Consider the following 17,636-nt stretch of genomic DNA (forward strand, 5'->3'; position numbering starts at 1 on the left):
TCGAGGGGAGATGTGGGAGGGAGCCTAACCAGTGCTGCCCATGGGCTGCCATAAAGTCAGGCGGCCAGACAAGCAGATGTACGGCATTCCCTGCCCCAGACAGAGGTGAGTGGGAGTGGGCTATGAATGTGGGTTATGGCCATTTTTCAGGAGCTTTAAGAGGGCATGATGTTCTTGGGGGACAGTCCCCCTCCTCTGCGTGGCTGTCAACTAGACAGATCTTCAGTGCTCTGAAAACCGTTTGGTGGTGGTGAACTCTCCTGGCCACAAGCCAATTCTCCGGGAAGAATTCCTGGGGCGTATGGCTGCCCTCAGTTGGAGACAGGATGGTGACCTCAGTGGCCTCATCTTGGCTTGCTCCAGTGTAAGCATTGCCCACCCTGCCCTGACACAAACAATTGCTTGTTCGCTTTGTGTGGTTGGGCCAGGCAGTGTGGACTAATCCGACATGATGTTCAAATTATCCTTTAAGAATGTGAAGCTAATCTTATATGAGATCTGTTGGGTCCTGGGAAACAGAGGCAACTTCCTGACAGTATCCCAGAAGGATCCCTCCCACTCCACTCCTGCTCCCAGGAGCCGCCATGGGAGTCGATTCTTCCGTGGCCTCTTGGCCTGGCCGGCAGAACACTCCCTAGTCCATGGCTCACGGGAGCAGGAGGAAAAACAATCCAAGCGGGAGCTTGCCAAATGGAAAAATGATAACGCAGTGCAGGGGAAATGGTGCTGACAGACGCATGAATGCCGGCTGCAGCAAGCGACAGCCTCAGAAGGACAGGGAGGGGGTCTTTTCACCTCTCTGCACAGGATAGGCCATTCCCTCCTGCATGTCCCTCAGGCCCAGTTTCTGCCCAGCACAGGGCAGGAGTCCAGTGGCCTGTGGCTCATGAAATTTGTCCCATTGAATTGGGCCACCACCACTGTGTAAACAGAGCGGGTAGTGATTATTCCCTGGGAGCTGGATTTGGCTCAGCTAGGAGAGTGGAGACATCCCAAATGGCTGAGGCTGGGAGGCAGTAGGAACTCTCAGGCCAGAGACAGCAGGACAGAGCCAGAATTCTGTTATTGGCTTTCTGGGCTCAGGGTGGCCCACTGAGGCAAGCAGGATCCCAGGAGACATTGCTCTTGTGTGGTGGGAGGAAAGGGCCCATAGTAGCTGGCAAGATAGAACACTGTTTTCTTTTTCATTGGTTATTGTTGCTCCAAATACTATTTTTAAGCTGCTAAAAAGTATGATTGATTGTACTGCCACTGCTTTAGAATAAAGATGACATTGTTGGTGATTTTGATTGCCTTAATTATAAAGAAGCCACTTTCTTGTCCCTTTAAAAAGAAAATGGACAATACTTGTGGGTGCAGAGGAGAGCAACAAAGATGACCCAGGGCCTGGGGACCAAGCCCTGTGAGGGACGGCTGAGGACTTGGGAATCTTCAGCCTGGAGCTCGGTTGCATGGGGACATGATTGCGGTCTTTAAGTATTTGAAAGGTTGTCACTTGGAGGAGGGCAGGGAAGGGTTCCTGAATGGCCCCTTCCCACTCTAGGATTCTGTGAGTCTAGTTCAGCAGTGGAAAGGGCTGCTTGAGGAGGTGGGGAGCTTCCTCTCACTGGCTGTCTTCAAGCAGCGGATGGACAGATCCTTCTGGATGCTTGAGGCTGATCCTGCGTTGAGCAGGGGGTGGGGCTGGATGGCCTCTATGGCCCCTTCCCACTCTAGGATTCTATAGTTCAGCAGTGGAGTGGGCTGCCTAAGGAACTGGGGAGCTCCCCCTCACTGGCCGTCTTCATGCAGTGGCTGGACAGATCCTTCTCCGGGGTGCCTGAGGCTGATCCTGCGTTGAGACTTCTAGCGACCCCAGGGAGGGGTTCCCAGGCCAGTGGTTTGGCATTGCTTTCCTCTGCAGAGTCTTCCTTGGTGCTGTCCTGCTCCACACACTGTCCCTGCTTTGCTCCCAAGATCTGACGACAACTGGGTTACAAGATCTCCTTCCACACCGCAGGCTGGAAAGAAGGCCCAAAGCAAAGCCAGTGGTTCCCTCTCCTTTCCCAAATCTTTGCCTGAGGAGGCGTGTCTGCACACGAAAGCTCATGCCTTGAATAAACCTTTGTCGGTCGTAAAGGTGCCTGATCGGAGTCAAATTTTGTTGTGCTTCTTCAGACCAACATGGCTACACGCTTGAACCAAGTCTCATTGTAAAGGGAACTGTAGAGGCAAATGCGCCCCTTGCCCCCCACTCTCCTTCCCCACACTGGCGTTGTGCCTTGCCGTCTCCTCTGAACAAGCAGAGCAGGTGGCCTTTTGCTGAAGAAGGGAGAAGCCACATCACCCCCCCCCCCTGCCCCGCTGCAGGACTGGGAGGAAGCAGATCGTCTCCATCCCACTCCCCCTAGGCGCTTCTTCAAAAGGAAGGCGCAAGGGTGGGGACCAGCCGGGGAGGGGCCCCCCCTGCATTCTCCCGGGGGTGTCATCGCTGCCTCTGCCCCAGCCGGGCCAAGAACAACAGTGGCCAGGAAGACACCAATTACAGGCCTGCTTGGGCTTTCTGTCCGGCGGCCGTGATGGATGAGCCCCGGGCAGCGATTGGACAGGAAAGAAAACATTCCAGGCCCGGGAGCCGCGCAGGGTGGAGGTCACGTGTCCGGATTAGGGGCACGCCTACAGCCAAGGGAGGGGGAGGGGGAGGGGGAGGCGCCCCCAAAGAGGGGGCGGGGCTGAGGGCGGCTCCTCGGCCGCGGCGGGAGGCGGGCCTTGCCGGGCCCGGCGCGGGGATTGGCCCCGTCCGGGGGGGCGGCGGCGCTGCGATTGGGCGGCGGGCGGGCGTCGTGCGGTTGGTTGGTTGGCCGGGCGACGGGCCGGCGAAGGGCCGGGCCGGGCGGGCGGCGATGGGGACGGAGGAGCGCGGCGGGGCGGCGGGCGCGGGGCCCCGGGCGGGCGGGCGCTGCCTGACGCTGGCCGAGGTGGCGACGCGCAACTCGGAGCGGGAGGCCTGGCTGGTCATCCACGGGCGCGTCTACGACGTCACCCGCTTCCTGAACGAGGTGGGCGCGGAGGGGAGGCGGAGGCCCGGCAAGGGGAGCCCCGCGAGGTCATCCAGCCCGGCCCTCACCCCGTGCCCAGGGCCCACGAAGCCCGGGTCCCCGCCCAGTCCGCGCTGCTGCCCGATGGAGCCGTCCCGAGGTTTCGCCCCCAGCCCCCGGGGCAGGAGGACCACGGCGGCGCCCGGCTCAGGCCTCTGGCGCAGGGAACGGGGGGTGGGGGGGCCCTCGGCCGGAGATCCTGGACGCCGCCCTTCACTTCCCAGGAGGGGGGGAAGTCGGCTTTGGCCAGTGGAAGAGCAGCTTTTTAAAAAGCCCACCAAGCTGGCCGCCTCCCAGGGGACGAGACGCATGTCCTTGGCTCTGGGCACAGCGGCCTACTCCCCAGGAGCCCAACTGAGACCTGCATTCAAGTGGACAGCTGGGTCGGTCTGAAGCAGCACAACAACGTTTGAGTCCAACCAGGGGCCTTGGAGACCAACAAAGCTGGTGTGAACTTCCCAGTGCAAGCACTCTTCCTCAGACAATGGAACAAGGATCATAAGAGTGCAGATATAGGGAGAGAGTAAATTAGTAGTTTAATCAGTAAACAGCATCACAACCCTTTTTATGAACAAGAACTGAATCCAAAGGTTAGATTTTGTGGTTTTAGCAAGGAAATGGCCAATCTTTGTCATCATGCTGCATATTGGTTGTGATGCTGTTTACTCATTCATTACTATTAATTTACTCTCTCCTTATCACTGTACTGTTACGATTTTTGCTCCATGGTCTGAGGAAGCTCACACCTTGAATACATCTTTTTTTAGATTGGCATTGTCCTCACCCAAGAGGCCAGTGTAGAAACAGAGGGCCCTGGTTGATCTACAGTTCATTGTTATGATTGCTTGTGGTCCTGGTGCAGATGGCCGGGGCCCCTCCCCACACCCTCTTTCAGATCCCCTGTCCTCATGGCAGGCCTTTATCAGGGAATGTCCTTGCAGTGTGCACTTTGGATAGAGTTGGCCTGTAGGGCAAAGGGTGCGAGGCCTCCTGACCAGGGGAGCGCCTGCCTTCTGCTCCTGGGGCCGGATGTTCCACATGCAGTCAGGCCGCTTCAAGCCAGCCCCTGGCAACGGGTTGATTGAAAAAACAGATTTCTCACAAAGTTTGCCTCAGCACTTGCTTAATAGAAGCTCCTTCATGGCTTTGTCAGAACATAGGAGAGCAGGCAGCTTCTGAAAGGTGTCAGTTATGCTCCGGGCTCATTTGGATCTGCTGTGGGCAGTTGAGAGTCTTTTCAAAGGGCCTCCCAAAGTTGCTTGGGAAAGGAAGGGCACTTCAAATGTCACTGATAGCAAGTGTAGCCTGTGAGGTATTTTGCTGCTTTCTGCCAAGGCTGATCCTAACCTAAATCCTCTCGAGTTGCTTTATCCCAGTGGCCTGGCATTGCTATGTGCCCAGTACTTCATTCCACTCTTTGCTGGGGAAAAGGGACTTTGGGACATGCTGGCTGAGCTGGAAAATCTCGCCATTGATTCTTTTCAGCATCCTGGAGGAGAGGAGGTTCTGCTTGAGCAAGCTGGTAGAGATGCCACGGAGTCCTTTGAGGATGTCGGTCATTCTGTGGATGCCCGGGAGATGCTCGATCAGTACCTCATTGGAGAGGTTCATCCGGTGAGTTGCTTTTGATTTTCGTGTGTGTGGGTAAAGTGCTGTCAGCTCGCAGCCCCATGTGGTTTTCAACGCAAGAGACCTTCTGAGGTGACTTGCCATTGCCTGACTCTGAAGGAACCTTGGTCTTCCTTAGTGATCTCCCTTCCAGGGCTGACCCTGCTTGGAGTGCAAGGACTGATGAGATTAAGCTAGCCTTAGTGTCCACACAGGGGGATTAGTTCTCCTTGGAGGATAGCAGTTCCATTTGTAGCCCTTACAGAGGATGCTATGTGACTTTGGGCAGAAAGGAGGCAGGAACGGTCTTTGCTTCTCTTGTTAGAAGGCTTTGGAGTGAAGTGTGGCAGGGAATGGAGCCACCACACCAAAGCAGTCATACCTCTGGGGCTTTTCCCTGGAGATTTTGCTCTGGTGACGTTAACAGCCTCTTCTTTCCCCTTCTCTCAACAGTCTGACCGCAAACACGAGGGCTCCAAGGTAAGACATGACCCAGTTTGAGACGCCTGGGAAATTGTAACAAGAGCAGTTGTGTTGTACTGCTTGGCTTGTGGGGGGATGGGGTACACTGTTGTGGTTTTGCCAGGGAAGAAGAAAAATCACTTGAGCCAGGATCTGCAGATGAGCTAGTGGGGAAGTAGCCCTGTGGCCTGTTGGCATCTCCTGGCAGCCAAATAATCAGCTCATCAGCGACTCTGCATGTTCTGGTGTTGTCCCCTGCGTCCCCTTCTGTCAGGCCGCTGCAGGTAGACAGAGGCTTTTCCTTTTGCCAGCATTATGGGAGGTGCCATCCAATGGCCTGCCACCCTCCAGGCTTTGGGAGGGGAAAGTGCTGTTTGTCTTTCCCCCATGGGGCTGGTGGCTCCCTCTTTCTTGGGCTGTTGCTTACAGCTAGAGACAGAAGGGGATGAGAACTGGAGGGTGTTTAGGCCCTGGTCACATAGGGATCTCTTGCCCAGGACTCCTGACTAGTCTTCCCATGAGCTCAACAGCCAGGGTGGCAGACTTGAGTCTTCCAAGAAGGGCCTGCATCCAGGAGGCAAGCAAGAGCCATCTGCTGTCTGTGTAAACACCACAGTCGGCTGTGCTTGGTAAGGGCCAGTGGCTCAATCATTTACAGGGTGTGGATTAGAACTATGGATCTCAACTGAGGGGCACAGAAATGGTCTCAGTGGGATGCAGTGTTTTCTTACCCGTTACTAAGATTTTGCTCTCCCCCAGTGCTTTTTGGTTAGAGCAATAAAAGGCATTCCTGTTGACACAATGGTCCTTAAAGCTTACCATAAGTGATAACTCTGACCAGAGAATGGCTGTAAATGTGCGAGTGCCTTTCTTGAAAACAGTGGCTTTTCTGTTTCTATTCTGCTGGCACCCAGGCTTTTTGATAGATATGGGGGTTGAGAACTTGTTGCTGTTGTTAGGTGCGAATTCGTGTCCGACCCATTGCGACCCCATAGACAATGATCCTCCAGGCCATGGGGGTTGAGAACTACTGGATTAGAATTCTCAAAATGAACTCAAAATGCTGTCTTGGAATGAGCCTGAAGTCCCACCCCGTAGCTTGCTTTAATTAATTCATTAATTAGATTTCTATACTGCCCTCCCTTGGGGCTCAGTAGGTATATGTAGGGATGTTACAGTATAAATTCATAGTATAGCATCATAGCAATGATAACAATGGATACCAGAACTGAAAATAAGAGTTACAACATTTCATAACAGTATTAACTGCATTAACTTAGGACATGTCCTGAGCTTTAGGTTCTGAACATGGTGCCCAGGGATGTGTCTTCAAATGGAGCTGAGAAGCTGCTGCCCAGTGACCTTCAGGAAAGCCCTGAGCAGATTCTGCAGGGTATTGTGCTTGAGGGCATTGTTTGAAATGGCCTCAGAACTGCAGGAATTGGCTCCCTCTCTGTATGCAAGACAACTGTTTGGGCAGACTGCAAAGTCAGCCCAGTGCTGTGATTTACAATGCCTTGGGTGTAAAAGCCTCGACAATATTATTCCTACAGACATAAAACCAGGCAGATGGAACCACCCAGATGAAATTTCCTTTGCAGCAGAGGTGGCTAACTGACCACCCATTTGCTTGACTCATTTGCTGTAGCAGTGTACAGGTGCCACTACAGATCGTGCCTCTGCCTTCATCTCGTCCCCCAAATCAAAGTTTTGTGTGTTCTTCACAAAAGTGAATGTTGCACAAATGTGTGTGGCATGAATATTATGGCCAGCTCTATTTCCCCAGGACTCGCTGGTGATCTATTACCCGTGTGGGGATTTTGGCTGGGAAGGGAGAAGAGCAGGGTCACAAATAACGTGCTTCAATCTGGCCTTGCCCTCATCCCAGGAGCAGGAAGACTGATAGAAGCCAGGTGCAAATGCCTGTGGAAAGGGGCCCAAGCTTACCTGGCTGTCAGGAAAAGCCTCAGCTTACTTCTACAGCTGACTCCCGAAGGGAGGCCTGGATGCTGGGCAAGGAGCTACCAAGCAGAGCGGGTCAGCTCCAGCTTCCCTCCTTCCCTCTGTGCCATAGAAGGGAGTCTCTGTTTCCTCCTCCTCCCATTCAGCCTCCCTGCTGTGTGGTTTGTATCAGAATTTCCTGGACCAATTGCTATAGCAACCATATTCACTTTGGGTAGTGGAGCCAGGATCTTGCTAAATGAACGTCATCTGCCACTTTGGAATTTCAGCCATTCTACATTTTTGTACCTCCGTTGGCCCCTGCCTTGCCTGGCGGCCTGGCTTCCCCTGTTCTCAAGAAGGCCACTCTCAAGCATGTCCTTGTCTTGTGTCTTTTCTCCCTCCGCCAGGCTAACTGAAGGGTTCTTTTGCATGCTTGCCTCCTCCCTTGCTGCTTGCACAGTGTTGGCTTGCTCTCTCTCTCTCTGCATCTCGGCGAAAGCAACTTCTGTGAGTCTCAAGAAATAATCACATAATCTTTCTACCAGGGAAGATAGATGCGGGTTCAGAAATGTTGACTCATGCTGTTAAAAAAATTCCTGCTACCTGGAGAGGCCTCTTGGCAAAAGCTCCTGCCTGTTGAAGGCCCTGCGAGCCTTGCCATTTCCATGGGGAGAGAGCCGTCCCATTCAGGGGTGTTCCTCCCCATCACTCCCTGATCCAGTGGCCGGAAGATGGGCTGACCAGCAGGGAAAGCATTGGTGCATGGCCCTTCCGTGGAGGCAGTTTGCAGAAATCACCCTAGGGCCAGGAGAAGGGGCAACTGGTTTGGCCAGTTTTGGAAGAGCACACAGCTCTTCTCAGGCCAGAGGGCTGTTTATTTCAAAAATTTTATACCTCTTTTCTTTTACATTGGGGATGCAAAACAGCTTGCAAAGGCAAGTACATATAAACAACAGAATTTAAAACAAAACTAGGCAGCCCAAACCCTCTCCTAATTAAATGTCAAACCGGTGACCTGACGGGCTGTTCTGTTGGCGTGGGTCTTCCAGGACCGAAGGGAGGGGGCCCCGATGCTTGGTCCAGGGGAGCCTCGCCTCGCTCTTGCTCTCTCAGGAGGGGGTAAAAACAGTAATGGAGGAGTCGGAGTCCCCATGGGCTGTTGAGTCAGGGAGTGCTGGTAGGCCAGTGAAAGTGGACCTCCCCCACAGGACTGCTAGAGAATGACCATCAAAGGTTTTTACTCTGCTGTCTCAGAAGTGAAGGTGCAATTCTGGGCAGAAACTAGTTATCTCTTTCTGATAATATTTGCTCTCCAGTGTGAGGGGGAGGGGGGGCAGCGAACGTGCCATGCAGCAGAGCAGCTGTGCTGAGTGGGACGTCTGTCTTTCCAGCCCGTTTCCTTTTGCTAGACCTGCCTCAGGATGTTTAGGGTGAAGTGCAGGGTGGGATGTCTGCTTCCCCCCAACCCAGTGGGTGCTCTGGCTTTGCGGATGAAAGCTGCCCTTGCTTAAACGGTTGCCAGATGCCTTGGAGGGTGGAGCTTCCACTGCCACATGAACCCCTCAATTGATGCTCCCAGCTTTGCTTGCCACAGGATCGTTCATCTGTGGGGTGTCCACGGCAGGACTGCCATTAGTGAGTCCCTTAGAATACCGAGGGCTGGGCAGCACAGCAAAGCCCCTTCAAGGACCTCTGCCCCAGATATCTGTCTTGCAAGGCCAGAACGAGAGCCCTCTGACTTTGGGCCAGTCACACTCCCTCAGGGAAACCTGCCTGACAGAGCTGTGATGAGGGTAACGGGAAGGGAGAACTGGGCACCCCACCTTGAGTGTCCTTAGAAGAAGGGCAGGAGAGAAATGACACGATAGGGTGATGGGCCCCTTCCCTCCCTCCCGTGTGGAACGGGATGTAGTTTTCGCCATGCGGAACCTGGACCTTGGGCTGATTGTCTCTCTCCTCCTCTGTCTGCTGATGTCCACCTTCCCTGATGAAATGCAGTCCAGAAATGCAGCTCTTTCTTCACTGCCCTTCTTCACACAGCCTTTCCTGTTCTGGGGCTACTCCAGCAGGACGACCCATTTGTTTGCTGAGAGGCTTGCTGGCTTTCAAAGGCCGGTCTGTCTCCCAGCTCGTTGGCCTGCCTGAGTGGGAAAGCCTGCCGCCTCTTCCTTTGGGCTGTGTGTCAACCGCCACTGCAGAGGCCCTCCTGTGGAATCTGGCTGGTTGGCACTTGCTGGTCCTTCACCACTGACATTTTCAGCACTTTGAGCTCCTTGTCAAACTTCCGAGAAGCTTCCAGTCTTGCGATTTCATTTTTTTCACCACTGCAGATGTCTCCTTGCTACCTCCATTTGACCCCAGCTGTGTTTTGTCTGTAGTCTGGAGGCAGGCTAGGGAGTCATGTCTTTCTGTAGCCACTGAGCCACCATTTTATGGGCAGGAGAGGCAAGATCCCCAGGGTACAGGCTTACCCTGCCGTCTCGCCTGATTCTGTTGCTGGGCAGGAAGAGCCGGCCAAACAACAACCCTGGACTTGGTGTGTGTGTTTGTGTGTGTCTTGGGAGTAGTTGTGTTCTTGTATATCCTGTAACACAATGAGCCAGAAAGGCCTCTCCTGCCTGCCTCTGTTCTCCCTTCATCAAACCTCCTGTTCTAGACAACTTATCTTGAACCTGGCCGAGAAGAACTTCAGCACAAAGACGACCTGGATCTTCCCCCTCCCCTTTCCCACCAGTGGAGGTCATGATTCTAACCCATCACCCACTGGGAGCAGAGCCCTGGGAGCAAGCAGCATTTGTTCCTTTGGGCAGTGAGAGGGTTCAGCAGACCCAGATTTGAGTCCCTGCTGTGCCGGAGAAACTCGCTGGGCCGGTCACGTTCTTGCTCAGCCTCCCCTTCTGGGAAGATAAAAGAGTCTCCTTTGGGCCTCCACTGAAGTAAATATACTTAAAAAAATATTTAAATTTGGGACCCCTTGTCTTCCTCTGCTGGAGTACCCTTTGCCGTCTTTGTTGCACGGAAATAAAAGCCTGCGAAGAAGCCTCCTGAGGCCAGGGCTGCGGACCTGCTGTGGCTGCTAGTGGCTGGGCCTTTCTGGCTGAGCGGCTGGCCTTCAGGAAGGGCTGCAGAGCACCTTTCCGGACTCACAGGGAAGAGAGCACCATTTGAGTCACACCTGCCGGAGGCCTCCAGACTGGGAATCTCCACATTCAGAGGCACTGCATCGCTGAATCCCAGAGCCGGGAGGCAGCATCAGGGGGAGGCCTTGGCCTCCATGCCCCGTTCCTGGCTCCCCAGAGGAACTGGCTGGCCACCCTTCTGTAAGACAGGAGGCTGAACTAGGTGGACCCTCACTGGTCTGATCCCTCAGGGCTCTTATGCCCAAGAAGGCCCATGAAACAAGGTCTCCTGGAGGAAGCTGTGCCTAGCTGGCACCCAGCTGAAAATTCGGCCTGCAGCCAGCCTTCCTGCCAAACCATTGCTGTGGTCGCTGGGCCCTGGCAAGGGGCAGCGGCATCCTAGAGGCAAAAGGGCACCTTGAACAATGCCCATCCCCAATGTGCAGAGGCCTTGTTTGGCAGACCGGCATAAGGCTGTGGGCTTCTGTGCCTTGGTGGCTCTCAGCCTACCCGTGTGGGAGAACAGAAGGCTTTTTGGCTCAGGCAGCAGCTGGAGAATGGGGCCTGCCTCTTGTGGCCTGCTGGAAAACCCCATTCTTCATGGTTCTTGCACCTCCTGGGACTGAATCAGTGAAGAGAAGCAGTAAAGAGGCCGGGATTCACATCTGCTATTAAAACTTTAATCAGGGTTTTGTTTGTGTCTTCTCAGATTCCAGGGAAGCCACCTTCAAAGGAGTCCAGGTATTGTCTCTTGCCTATCTAGGAGTAAGCAAGCACACAAATGTTTTTGTTAAAGCGACCTTGGATTCCCTCCCCCCTCTGTTTTGGGAGCTGTGAAACAGCCTACTTCTGTCAGAGAGGAGGCTGGGTGGGCTCAGAAGATTAAGTTAGATTGTGTAGATTGGGACACTCGTCAAGGGTGTTTCGTGCCCCCTCCCCTTTCCCTGAGGGCCAGATCCTCTGGTGAGAATTTATCTATAAATTAATCAATAAATAATTCCACATAAGATGTTCATACTACACTGATGCTCATGGCTTGTTCCACCCTTTTGAGTCTTAGAAAGATTACTCTTGGGTTGTGAGGTGAAGGAACAGATGCCTTGGGTCCTTTGGCTGAGATCACAGTGTAAAGAACCATCACAAACTATCACTGTGAATAATGGCTACTGATTTTTATAATAAATATACAATGACATTACATTTCTATAATCCTTACCTATTAATTGGAAGAATAATAAGGATATCACAGTAGTTGATGTGATCCTGGAACGAGAATGTAGGAAAGCCTTGCCTTGTGATGCTGCAGAACATCTTTTGTAGTAAGTGGCAGACAAGCCAACATCCCATCTCCTACAAGCTGCATTGTTCTAAAGCTGATCTTCTCAGGGCGTCTTCAGTGTTAACTGATTCTGTCTTGTTCCCTCAGTGTGTGGACAGTCTGGCTGATCCCCATTGTGGGTGCCTTGGTCCTGGGCTTAATGTACCATTATTACGTGATGGACAGGAGAGCCTCCTGACCGGACCTCACTCGGCCTTGCAGACTGGGAAGCCTGCCACTTTAAGTGGTGCCATTCTGGTGACCATCAACCTTCCAGATCCCGTCCTTCGCTAAGTCTCGCCATCCTGCAAAGCTGAGCCGGAATTGGGGGGCCACCGTGCCACTGTAGCCAGCTGTATCCCTGTGACGAGTTGCATCCCTTGTCATCAGCTTATGGGTCATTTTCATTGAGCATCCGACTTGTGGCGGTGGGCACCTGCAATCTGTGTCATTCCGTCCCATTTGTCCTACAAGAAGAGGACGGCGTGCAGTCAGCATTCCTGCTCAGAGCGAGAGCAGCACGAGAAAAGGTTCCACCAGCACAGCTGGGCAGTGCGGCCAGAACTCCTGAGCACCCCTTGCATCAGCATGTTCCCCTCTGGCCTCTGTTTTGAAATGGTTAAACGGTTCGCATTTTTCCGGTTTCCAGTTTGCCTTTCTGTTGTTCTCCCCGTTCTGTAATAAAGAGGCTCCCCAAGTACTTTGCCACGGCAGCCTTTGCTTTTCCTTGGCCGATCAGGAACTTGCTGCTTTGAGGCTCCCCTGGGCTGCTAACACTGACTGGCTTGCAGTTTGGCAGGACTGAAAGTGTGTGAGCCTTCTGGCCTGAGGCAAGAGAAAGGCCCATTTCGAGGGGGGGGGCATGCCCCCTTAATGTCCCTGTGTTGATCTATAGTGCAGCCTCATTTGGAATCCTGTGTAACGTTCTGGACACCATTTCTCCAGAACTACATTGCAGAGCCAGAAAAAGTCTGGAAGTTGACTAGGGGGATTGGAGCACCTTCCCTTTGAGGAAAGGCAGAAGAGTCTGGGATCTTTTCCACTTAGAAAAGAAAAGGCTGGGAGGGGGAGGGAGGAGAATGGGGGCAATAGAGGTTGACAAAATGTGCAGGCTGCAAAGAGCTGACGAGAATCTGTCCTCCCTCCCCCCAAATACTAGAACTAGAGGGCATCCCAAAATCTGATGGGTAGCAGACAAGCAAATACTTTACAGAATGAGTGATTAAAATGTGAAATTGGCTGCCGGAGGATGTAGTGATGGCCATAGGCATAGGTGGCTTCACGGAGGAGAGGTTCACCAGTGACGACTAGCCATGGTGGCTGTGGGGAACCTCCGTGTTGAGAGGTGCTCAGCCTCTGCATCCCAGTGCCAGGAGGAACTGGTGGGCCATGGTGTGAGACAGATTGCTGGATGAGATGGATCCTCTGGTCTGGTCTAGCAGGGCTCTTCTTGTGGTCTTCTGTGTTTGCTGTTGTGTCATCCGCAGGCACTGCAACAAAACAGCACAAAGTGGGAACTGTTTTGGAATGTGGAGTTACATCCTCTACGCCTGTTTTCTCCCCCTCATATTTGTAATTCTGAATTTGAACCCAGGATAGTAACTAGGGAGGTCTTCACAAAACAAAGCTATTTTCTGGAGTTTTCGTGCGCCGTGGTTTGATGAGTCCTTGTGGAAGCATCTTGAAAGGAACTTGAAATTTCAAGAATCAGTCTAGGTGCTGTTGAGAGTAAGGGCTTTCTTTGTCTTCCGATGGGAGTAATTTGGACTAGTCTGGGGATACAGAACTGCTTGGAATGCTTTGCCTCTGAAGCCTCTCGCATGGCACAAAAGCAGTAGTTGGCCTCACCTTGTGTTTTGTGCTTCACCAACCATTTTTGTTTCCTCCTCGTGGATTCAAGTGGGCTGCTGTGTTGGTCTGAAGCAATACAACAAAGTTTGAATCCAGTGGCACCTTTTAAGACCAACCAAGTTTTATTCTGGGTGAATACTTATACCCAGAATTAAATGTTGTTGGTTTTAAAGGTGCCACTGGACTCAGACTTTGTTCTAGGCTATGCAGAGGGGTGGTTTTGGGGGGGCGGGGGGTGTCCAGCTTAGTCATTCACTGAAATCAAGACTCCTTTTCCCAAAGCCAGTTGATCTGGAATGCTTTGGAAAGAGTCGTGGAAGCCAATACTCTGGATCAAGTTTCTTCAAAATTTGGTTTCCTGGCAGTGTTTCGCCAGCAGCTGGCCTTCCTGCATGCGCCTAGGGGGTCAAAAGGCCTTGAGGACTCCGATGCAGAATGCAGCCAATCCTGAAGTAGCTGGGTGGGCAGGGGCGCTCGGGGCAGTTGCCTTGCAGGCTGAGATCTGCTCCCCTGTGCTTGTTGGATTCAGCTGACAAGAGACACCAAGGTTCAGGCCGTCCTGTCTTGGCAACTGAGCCATCTGCAATATGGGCTATGGGGGGACGAGGACACTCAAGAAATGGCCTGCTCCTGAGAGGGAGGGGGGGCTTGTGCAATCTCCAGTGAGGCGGCTGGTGAAATGAAATTCACTGGAGCTTTTTGTGAAGTCCCCAGCTGTTATTTTATGCAAGGCTCCAGCTGCCATAGCGTTTTCCATGCCGATGCCCCCCCCCACCCCCGAAGCAGAGGGACAGAAGCCACTTACCAAACTGGTCTTAGTTCCTACAGGACCTGCCAGGCATGCTGGCAGAAGCACCTCTTGTTTCAAAGCCAACCTGTCTGACCCCAGGTAGCTCCTCCTGTGGACGCTGAGCCTCCCCCTAATGTAGGGCTGGAACCATCCTGCCAAAGCAAGCCAGTGCTTTTCTTGGGGGGGGGGGGGTTGTCTTTTCTACCCAGTGGATGTTTCAGTACTAGCTGCCCTTGCTTTGAAAATAAATACCTGGGCAAGAGAGTTGCTCACCTTCCCACTAGCCCCCCCCCCCTCAGGCTTTGGGAGGCTGTTCGGAAAGGCAGGTGGAGGTCCAAGCCTGCAAGCAGAAAGCCAGCAGCGCAGGTCTTGCCAGGCTACAGGACATTTCCCCTACCTGTGTCCACTGGAAATTCCTGGAGATGAGATAGGAGGACCTCAGCGAAGGATCCCCACCCCCCGTCCAGGCTCTCTCTCCTTGGAAGCTGGCAAGCCTGGGTGGCAACCCGTGCCTGCGGGCTGAGGGGCGCACGTCGGGGCTTGGTCGCGTGCTCTGGCGGCACTCCCCTCCGCCGGGCGCTCCAGAGGCCCTGCCTGCCGGCCCTTCGCGTGGCCGCGCCCCGACAGCCCGGCCGGCGAGCGGCGCCATAAATAGGTGGGGAGGGCCGAGGGCAGCTCCTCCCCGGGGCTTCGACGGCCCTCCGCCGGCCAGGCCGGAGGAGGAGGAGGAGGAGAAGCAGCAGAGGGGCGGCCGCGAGCGGCTAACACCCACTGACCGCCGGCAAGCAGGCTGGAGCGCCGCGGACGCCCCTGGCCCGACGCGGCTGCCCGGCCGCCCGCCATGCGCTCCTCCGCGCCGGCCGACGAGGGCGCCCTGTGCGCCGTGCCGCTGCACGTCTGGCAGGGGCGCGCCGTCGGAGGCAGAGCCGCCGGCCCAGGTAATGCCCAGCCCGCGCGGGCTCCCGCCTCCCCTGCGGCCCGTCTCCGCTCCGCTCGGAGGGCGGCCCGCTCTTGCCGCTTTCGGGCCGGGCCACGTCGAGCGGGCCGTGCGGACTAGGCGCTTGCGAAGCCGGGCCGCGTATGGGTCAGTGCGGGGGGGCGGGGAGAGCAACCTTTGGCGCCGTGCACCTTGCAAGCGAGCCGGACGGCGGCCCCGGCGCTGAGTCCGCGGGAAGACCTCATGGGCTCCTTACGGCCTTGCACCCGGGGTGGGGTGGGGTGGGGGGGCGGCCGGTGCAAATCTCCCTCTCTGCAGGCGCGGCCTTAGGACCCCCCCCCCCCACCTAAAGTCAGCCCCCTTCCAAAGCAAGGGCCCTGCGTGACACACTGGCCGGGGAAACTGCCGGCCTGGGCTGGGGCCTAACCGCCTTTCCGGGTTCCCGTTCCAGTGGGTGGGTGGGTGGGTTCCCATGGACCATCCCGGGCTCCTAGGGCGCTGCCCTCTTCCCAGCTGATAAACTGGATTGGAGTCCAGGAACACCTTGGGAAACAACAAGGGTTTTGTGGGGTGCGAACTTCCCGGAGTCCGAGCTGTCCCTGAAATTCTTGCTGGTCCCTGGATTTGCACCAGTGAGCGCAAACAGCTCCAAGCCCGGCCTGCTTTTCCAGGATGCGACTGCTGGCGTGGTCTTGGGTGAGAAGGCTGCGGATAATCGGAAGGATCCCTATTGTGAGTCGGAGCTTTTGGGATGGCTGTGAGCAGCGACTGTCGGGGGGGGGGGGGGGTGAAATGGTGCCAGGAGGGGCCAGCCCCTCTGAGGACCTTGCTGGCCTCCCTCCAACATGGCAAACTGCTCAGGGTCCAAATGCAGTGGCCAGAAGCGAAGGGCGAGGTGGAAGGAGGCCGCCAAGAGGGCGGGATTGAGGATAGCAGAGGGGGAACGCCTCCACTGGGGCCGCTCGGTGCTTGCCGGATGCGGGAGGGACGAAAGGGCTCCCCGGGTGCTGTGGTACCCCACTATCTGGAGGGGTCTACCATGGTCTCAAAGCAGCTCTGTGGCCAGTGACAGGGCACTGTGGGGAGCAGAAGGCCAGGGGATACGTGTCGGTCTCGAGGCCTGGAGAGCATTCACAAAGGAGAGGCCCACAGCTCTTTGTGGTGTGTGGGGGACTGGTGTGCTTCTCCTGGTGGGTGGAGTCACAGCAGCCTCACCCCCTGGCTTCTCAGCAGTTGCAGCCCGGGGGTGGGGGTGGGGGCTGCACGAGGGCAGAGCTGACTTTGGCCTTGCCTGTCAGGAGAAGAGGAAGCATGGAGGCGAAGGCTCCGCCATGCTTGGCAACCAGGCCGGAAGTGTTGGTGTGACCTGGGGCCACCGGAGCTGCTGATGGAATTGCTCTTTTCTGCTTTTTCCAAATGGTCACTGGAAAACAAGCACGGCCTCCCCTGGGGCTCCTGATGACTTAGGGAAGCACCTGCTTATGCCCCCCCCCCCCCGCCGCAGGGCTGCCCTGCTGGCCCCTGATGTCTGTAGCACTGCACCCAGCGGCATCCCATGCAAAGTTTGCCTGCCCGCCTGCCCTCTGGCCTTGATTTATCTCCCACAGTGAGATTATCTCTGCCAACCACTCAGACTCTCCGATTAAAAGAACCACTAGCTTAAAATGTTAACGAATTTGTCCCACTGCATAGTGTGGATCTGCGGTTTCCGCATCAGGCACACATCTGGGTTGCTGCTGCTGTTGTTGTCGTTGTTATTATTACGATTTATTGCCTGGCACTCTTGGCAGAGGCAGCTCTCCCTGTTGAGTCTCTCTTCAAGCTCCTTGGAGGAAAATGTGGTCAGGGAATGGTCATTTGCTCCTGGGAAGGATGAGATCCGCTAAGCGAGGCCAGAACACTTTGGGCGCCAAACAGGTGCAGGAGAGAAGTGTCAGGAGGCTGGGCCTGCCTGTTCCCTTTGAGTTCCACTGGAAAGGCCTTGCTCTCGGGGGTGGGGGCTCTCCCCTGGCACTCTTGCAGGCGAGTACCGATGTAAAAAAGTCTCGTCGTTAAGACTCCCGCACGGGGCACAATGGAAGAAAGTGGTCTCTGTATTGGCCTTGGCAGAATGTTGCCAAAGAAGGAAAAGAAATCACCCTCTGAGTGGGAGTCCTGACACACGAGCTGGTTCTCCGAAGGGGACAGAAACATAGTAACGGGTTCTTATCACAACTTGGGGGTGGACAATCCTGGACGCAGATCGGGAAACTTGGGCCAAGGGCAACACGGCGGAGCACGGGGGTGGCCTCCCCGCGATTGGGGGGGGGAGGGGGAGGAGAGGCTGGGCTTGTTTCTGCTGCAAAGGAGGCAGCGAGCGCAGATAACAGATCAAATGGCATGCGGGGAAGTTCTCCTAATCTCCTGGGAGCAGAGCAATGAATCACAGCAAACGCAGAGCTCCGCGGCAGGCAGGGCGCCCGTCGGCCCCGTCGAGGAGCCCTGTGGGCAAGCGGGGCAGGGTTACAGTGCAGCGGGGGGGGCGGGGCCG

The 17,636-nt window shown here is 55.1% G+C and overlaps 2 protein-coding genes across 3 annotated transcripts; one reads left to right on the forward strand and one right to left on the reverse strand.

Annotated features, from left to right (window-relative positions):
• Window positions 1–2,867: 2,867 nt before the first annotated feature.
• Window positions 2,868–12,228, forward strand: CYB5B (cytochrome b5 type B). Of its 2 annotated transcripts, none has more exons than XM_077310464.1 (5): window positions 2,868–3,038; window positions 4,563–4,691; window positions 5,139–5,165; window positions 10,898–10,951; window positions 11,637–12,228. In XM_077310464.1, the coding sequence occupies exons 1-5, from the start codon at window positions 2,883–2,885 to the stop codon at window positions 11,820–11,822; spliced, it is 552 nt and encodes a 183-aa protein (XP_077166579.1). In that variant the 5' UTR covers window positions 2,868–2,882; the 3' UTR covers window positions 11,823–12,228. The 2 variants fall into 2 exon arrangements, with proteins under 2 accessions (XP_077166579.1, XP_077166580.1); XM_077310465.1 differs by having other exon boundaries at window positions 10,920–10,951.
• LOC143823492 (uncharacterized) lies at window positions 12,013–17,299 on the reverse strand. Its single transcript, XM_077309865.1, has 3 exons — window positions 17,245–17,299; window positions 14,567–15,357; window positions 12,013–13,018 (listed from the first exon to the last, which is right to left on the reverse strand). Exons 1-3 carry the CDS (start codon window positions 17,297–17,299, stop codon window positions 12,878–12,880), a joined length of 987 nt encoding a protein of 328 aa, XP_077165980.1. The 3' UTR covers window positions 12,013–12,877.
• Between the last annotated feature and the right edge of the window lie 337 nt (window positions 17,300–17,636).

This window comes from Paroedura picta, chromosome 14, assembly GCF_049243985.1.
Source record: "Paroedura picta isolate Pp20150507F chromosome 14, Ppicta_v3.0, whole genome shotgun sequence".
Classification (NCBI taxonomy): Eukaryota; Metazoa; Chordata; class Lepidosauria; order Squamata; family Gekkonidae; genus Paroedura; species Paroedura picta.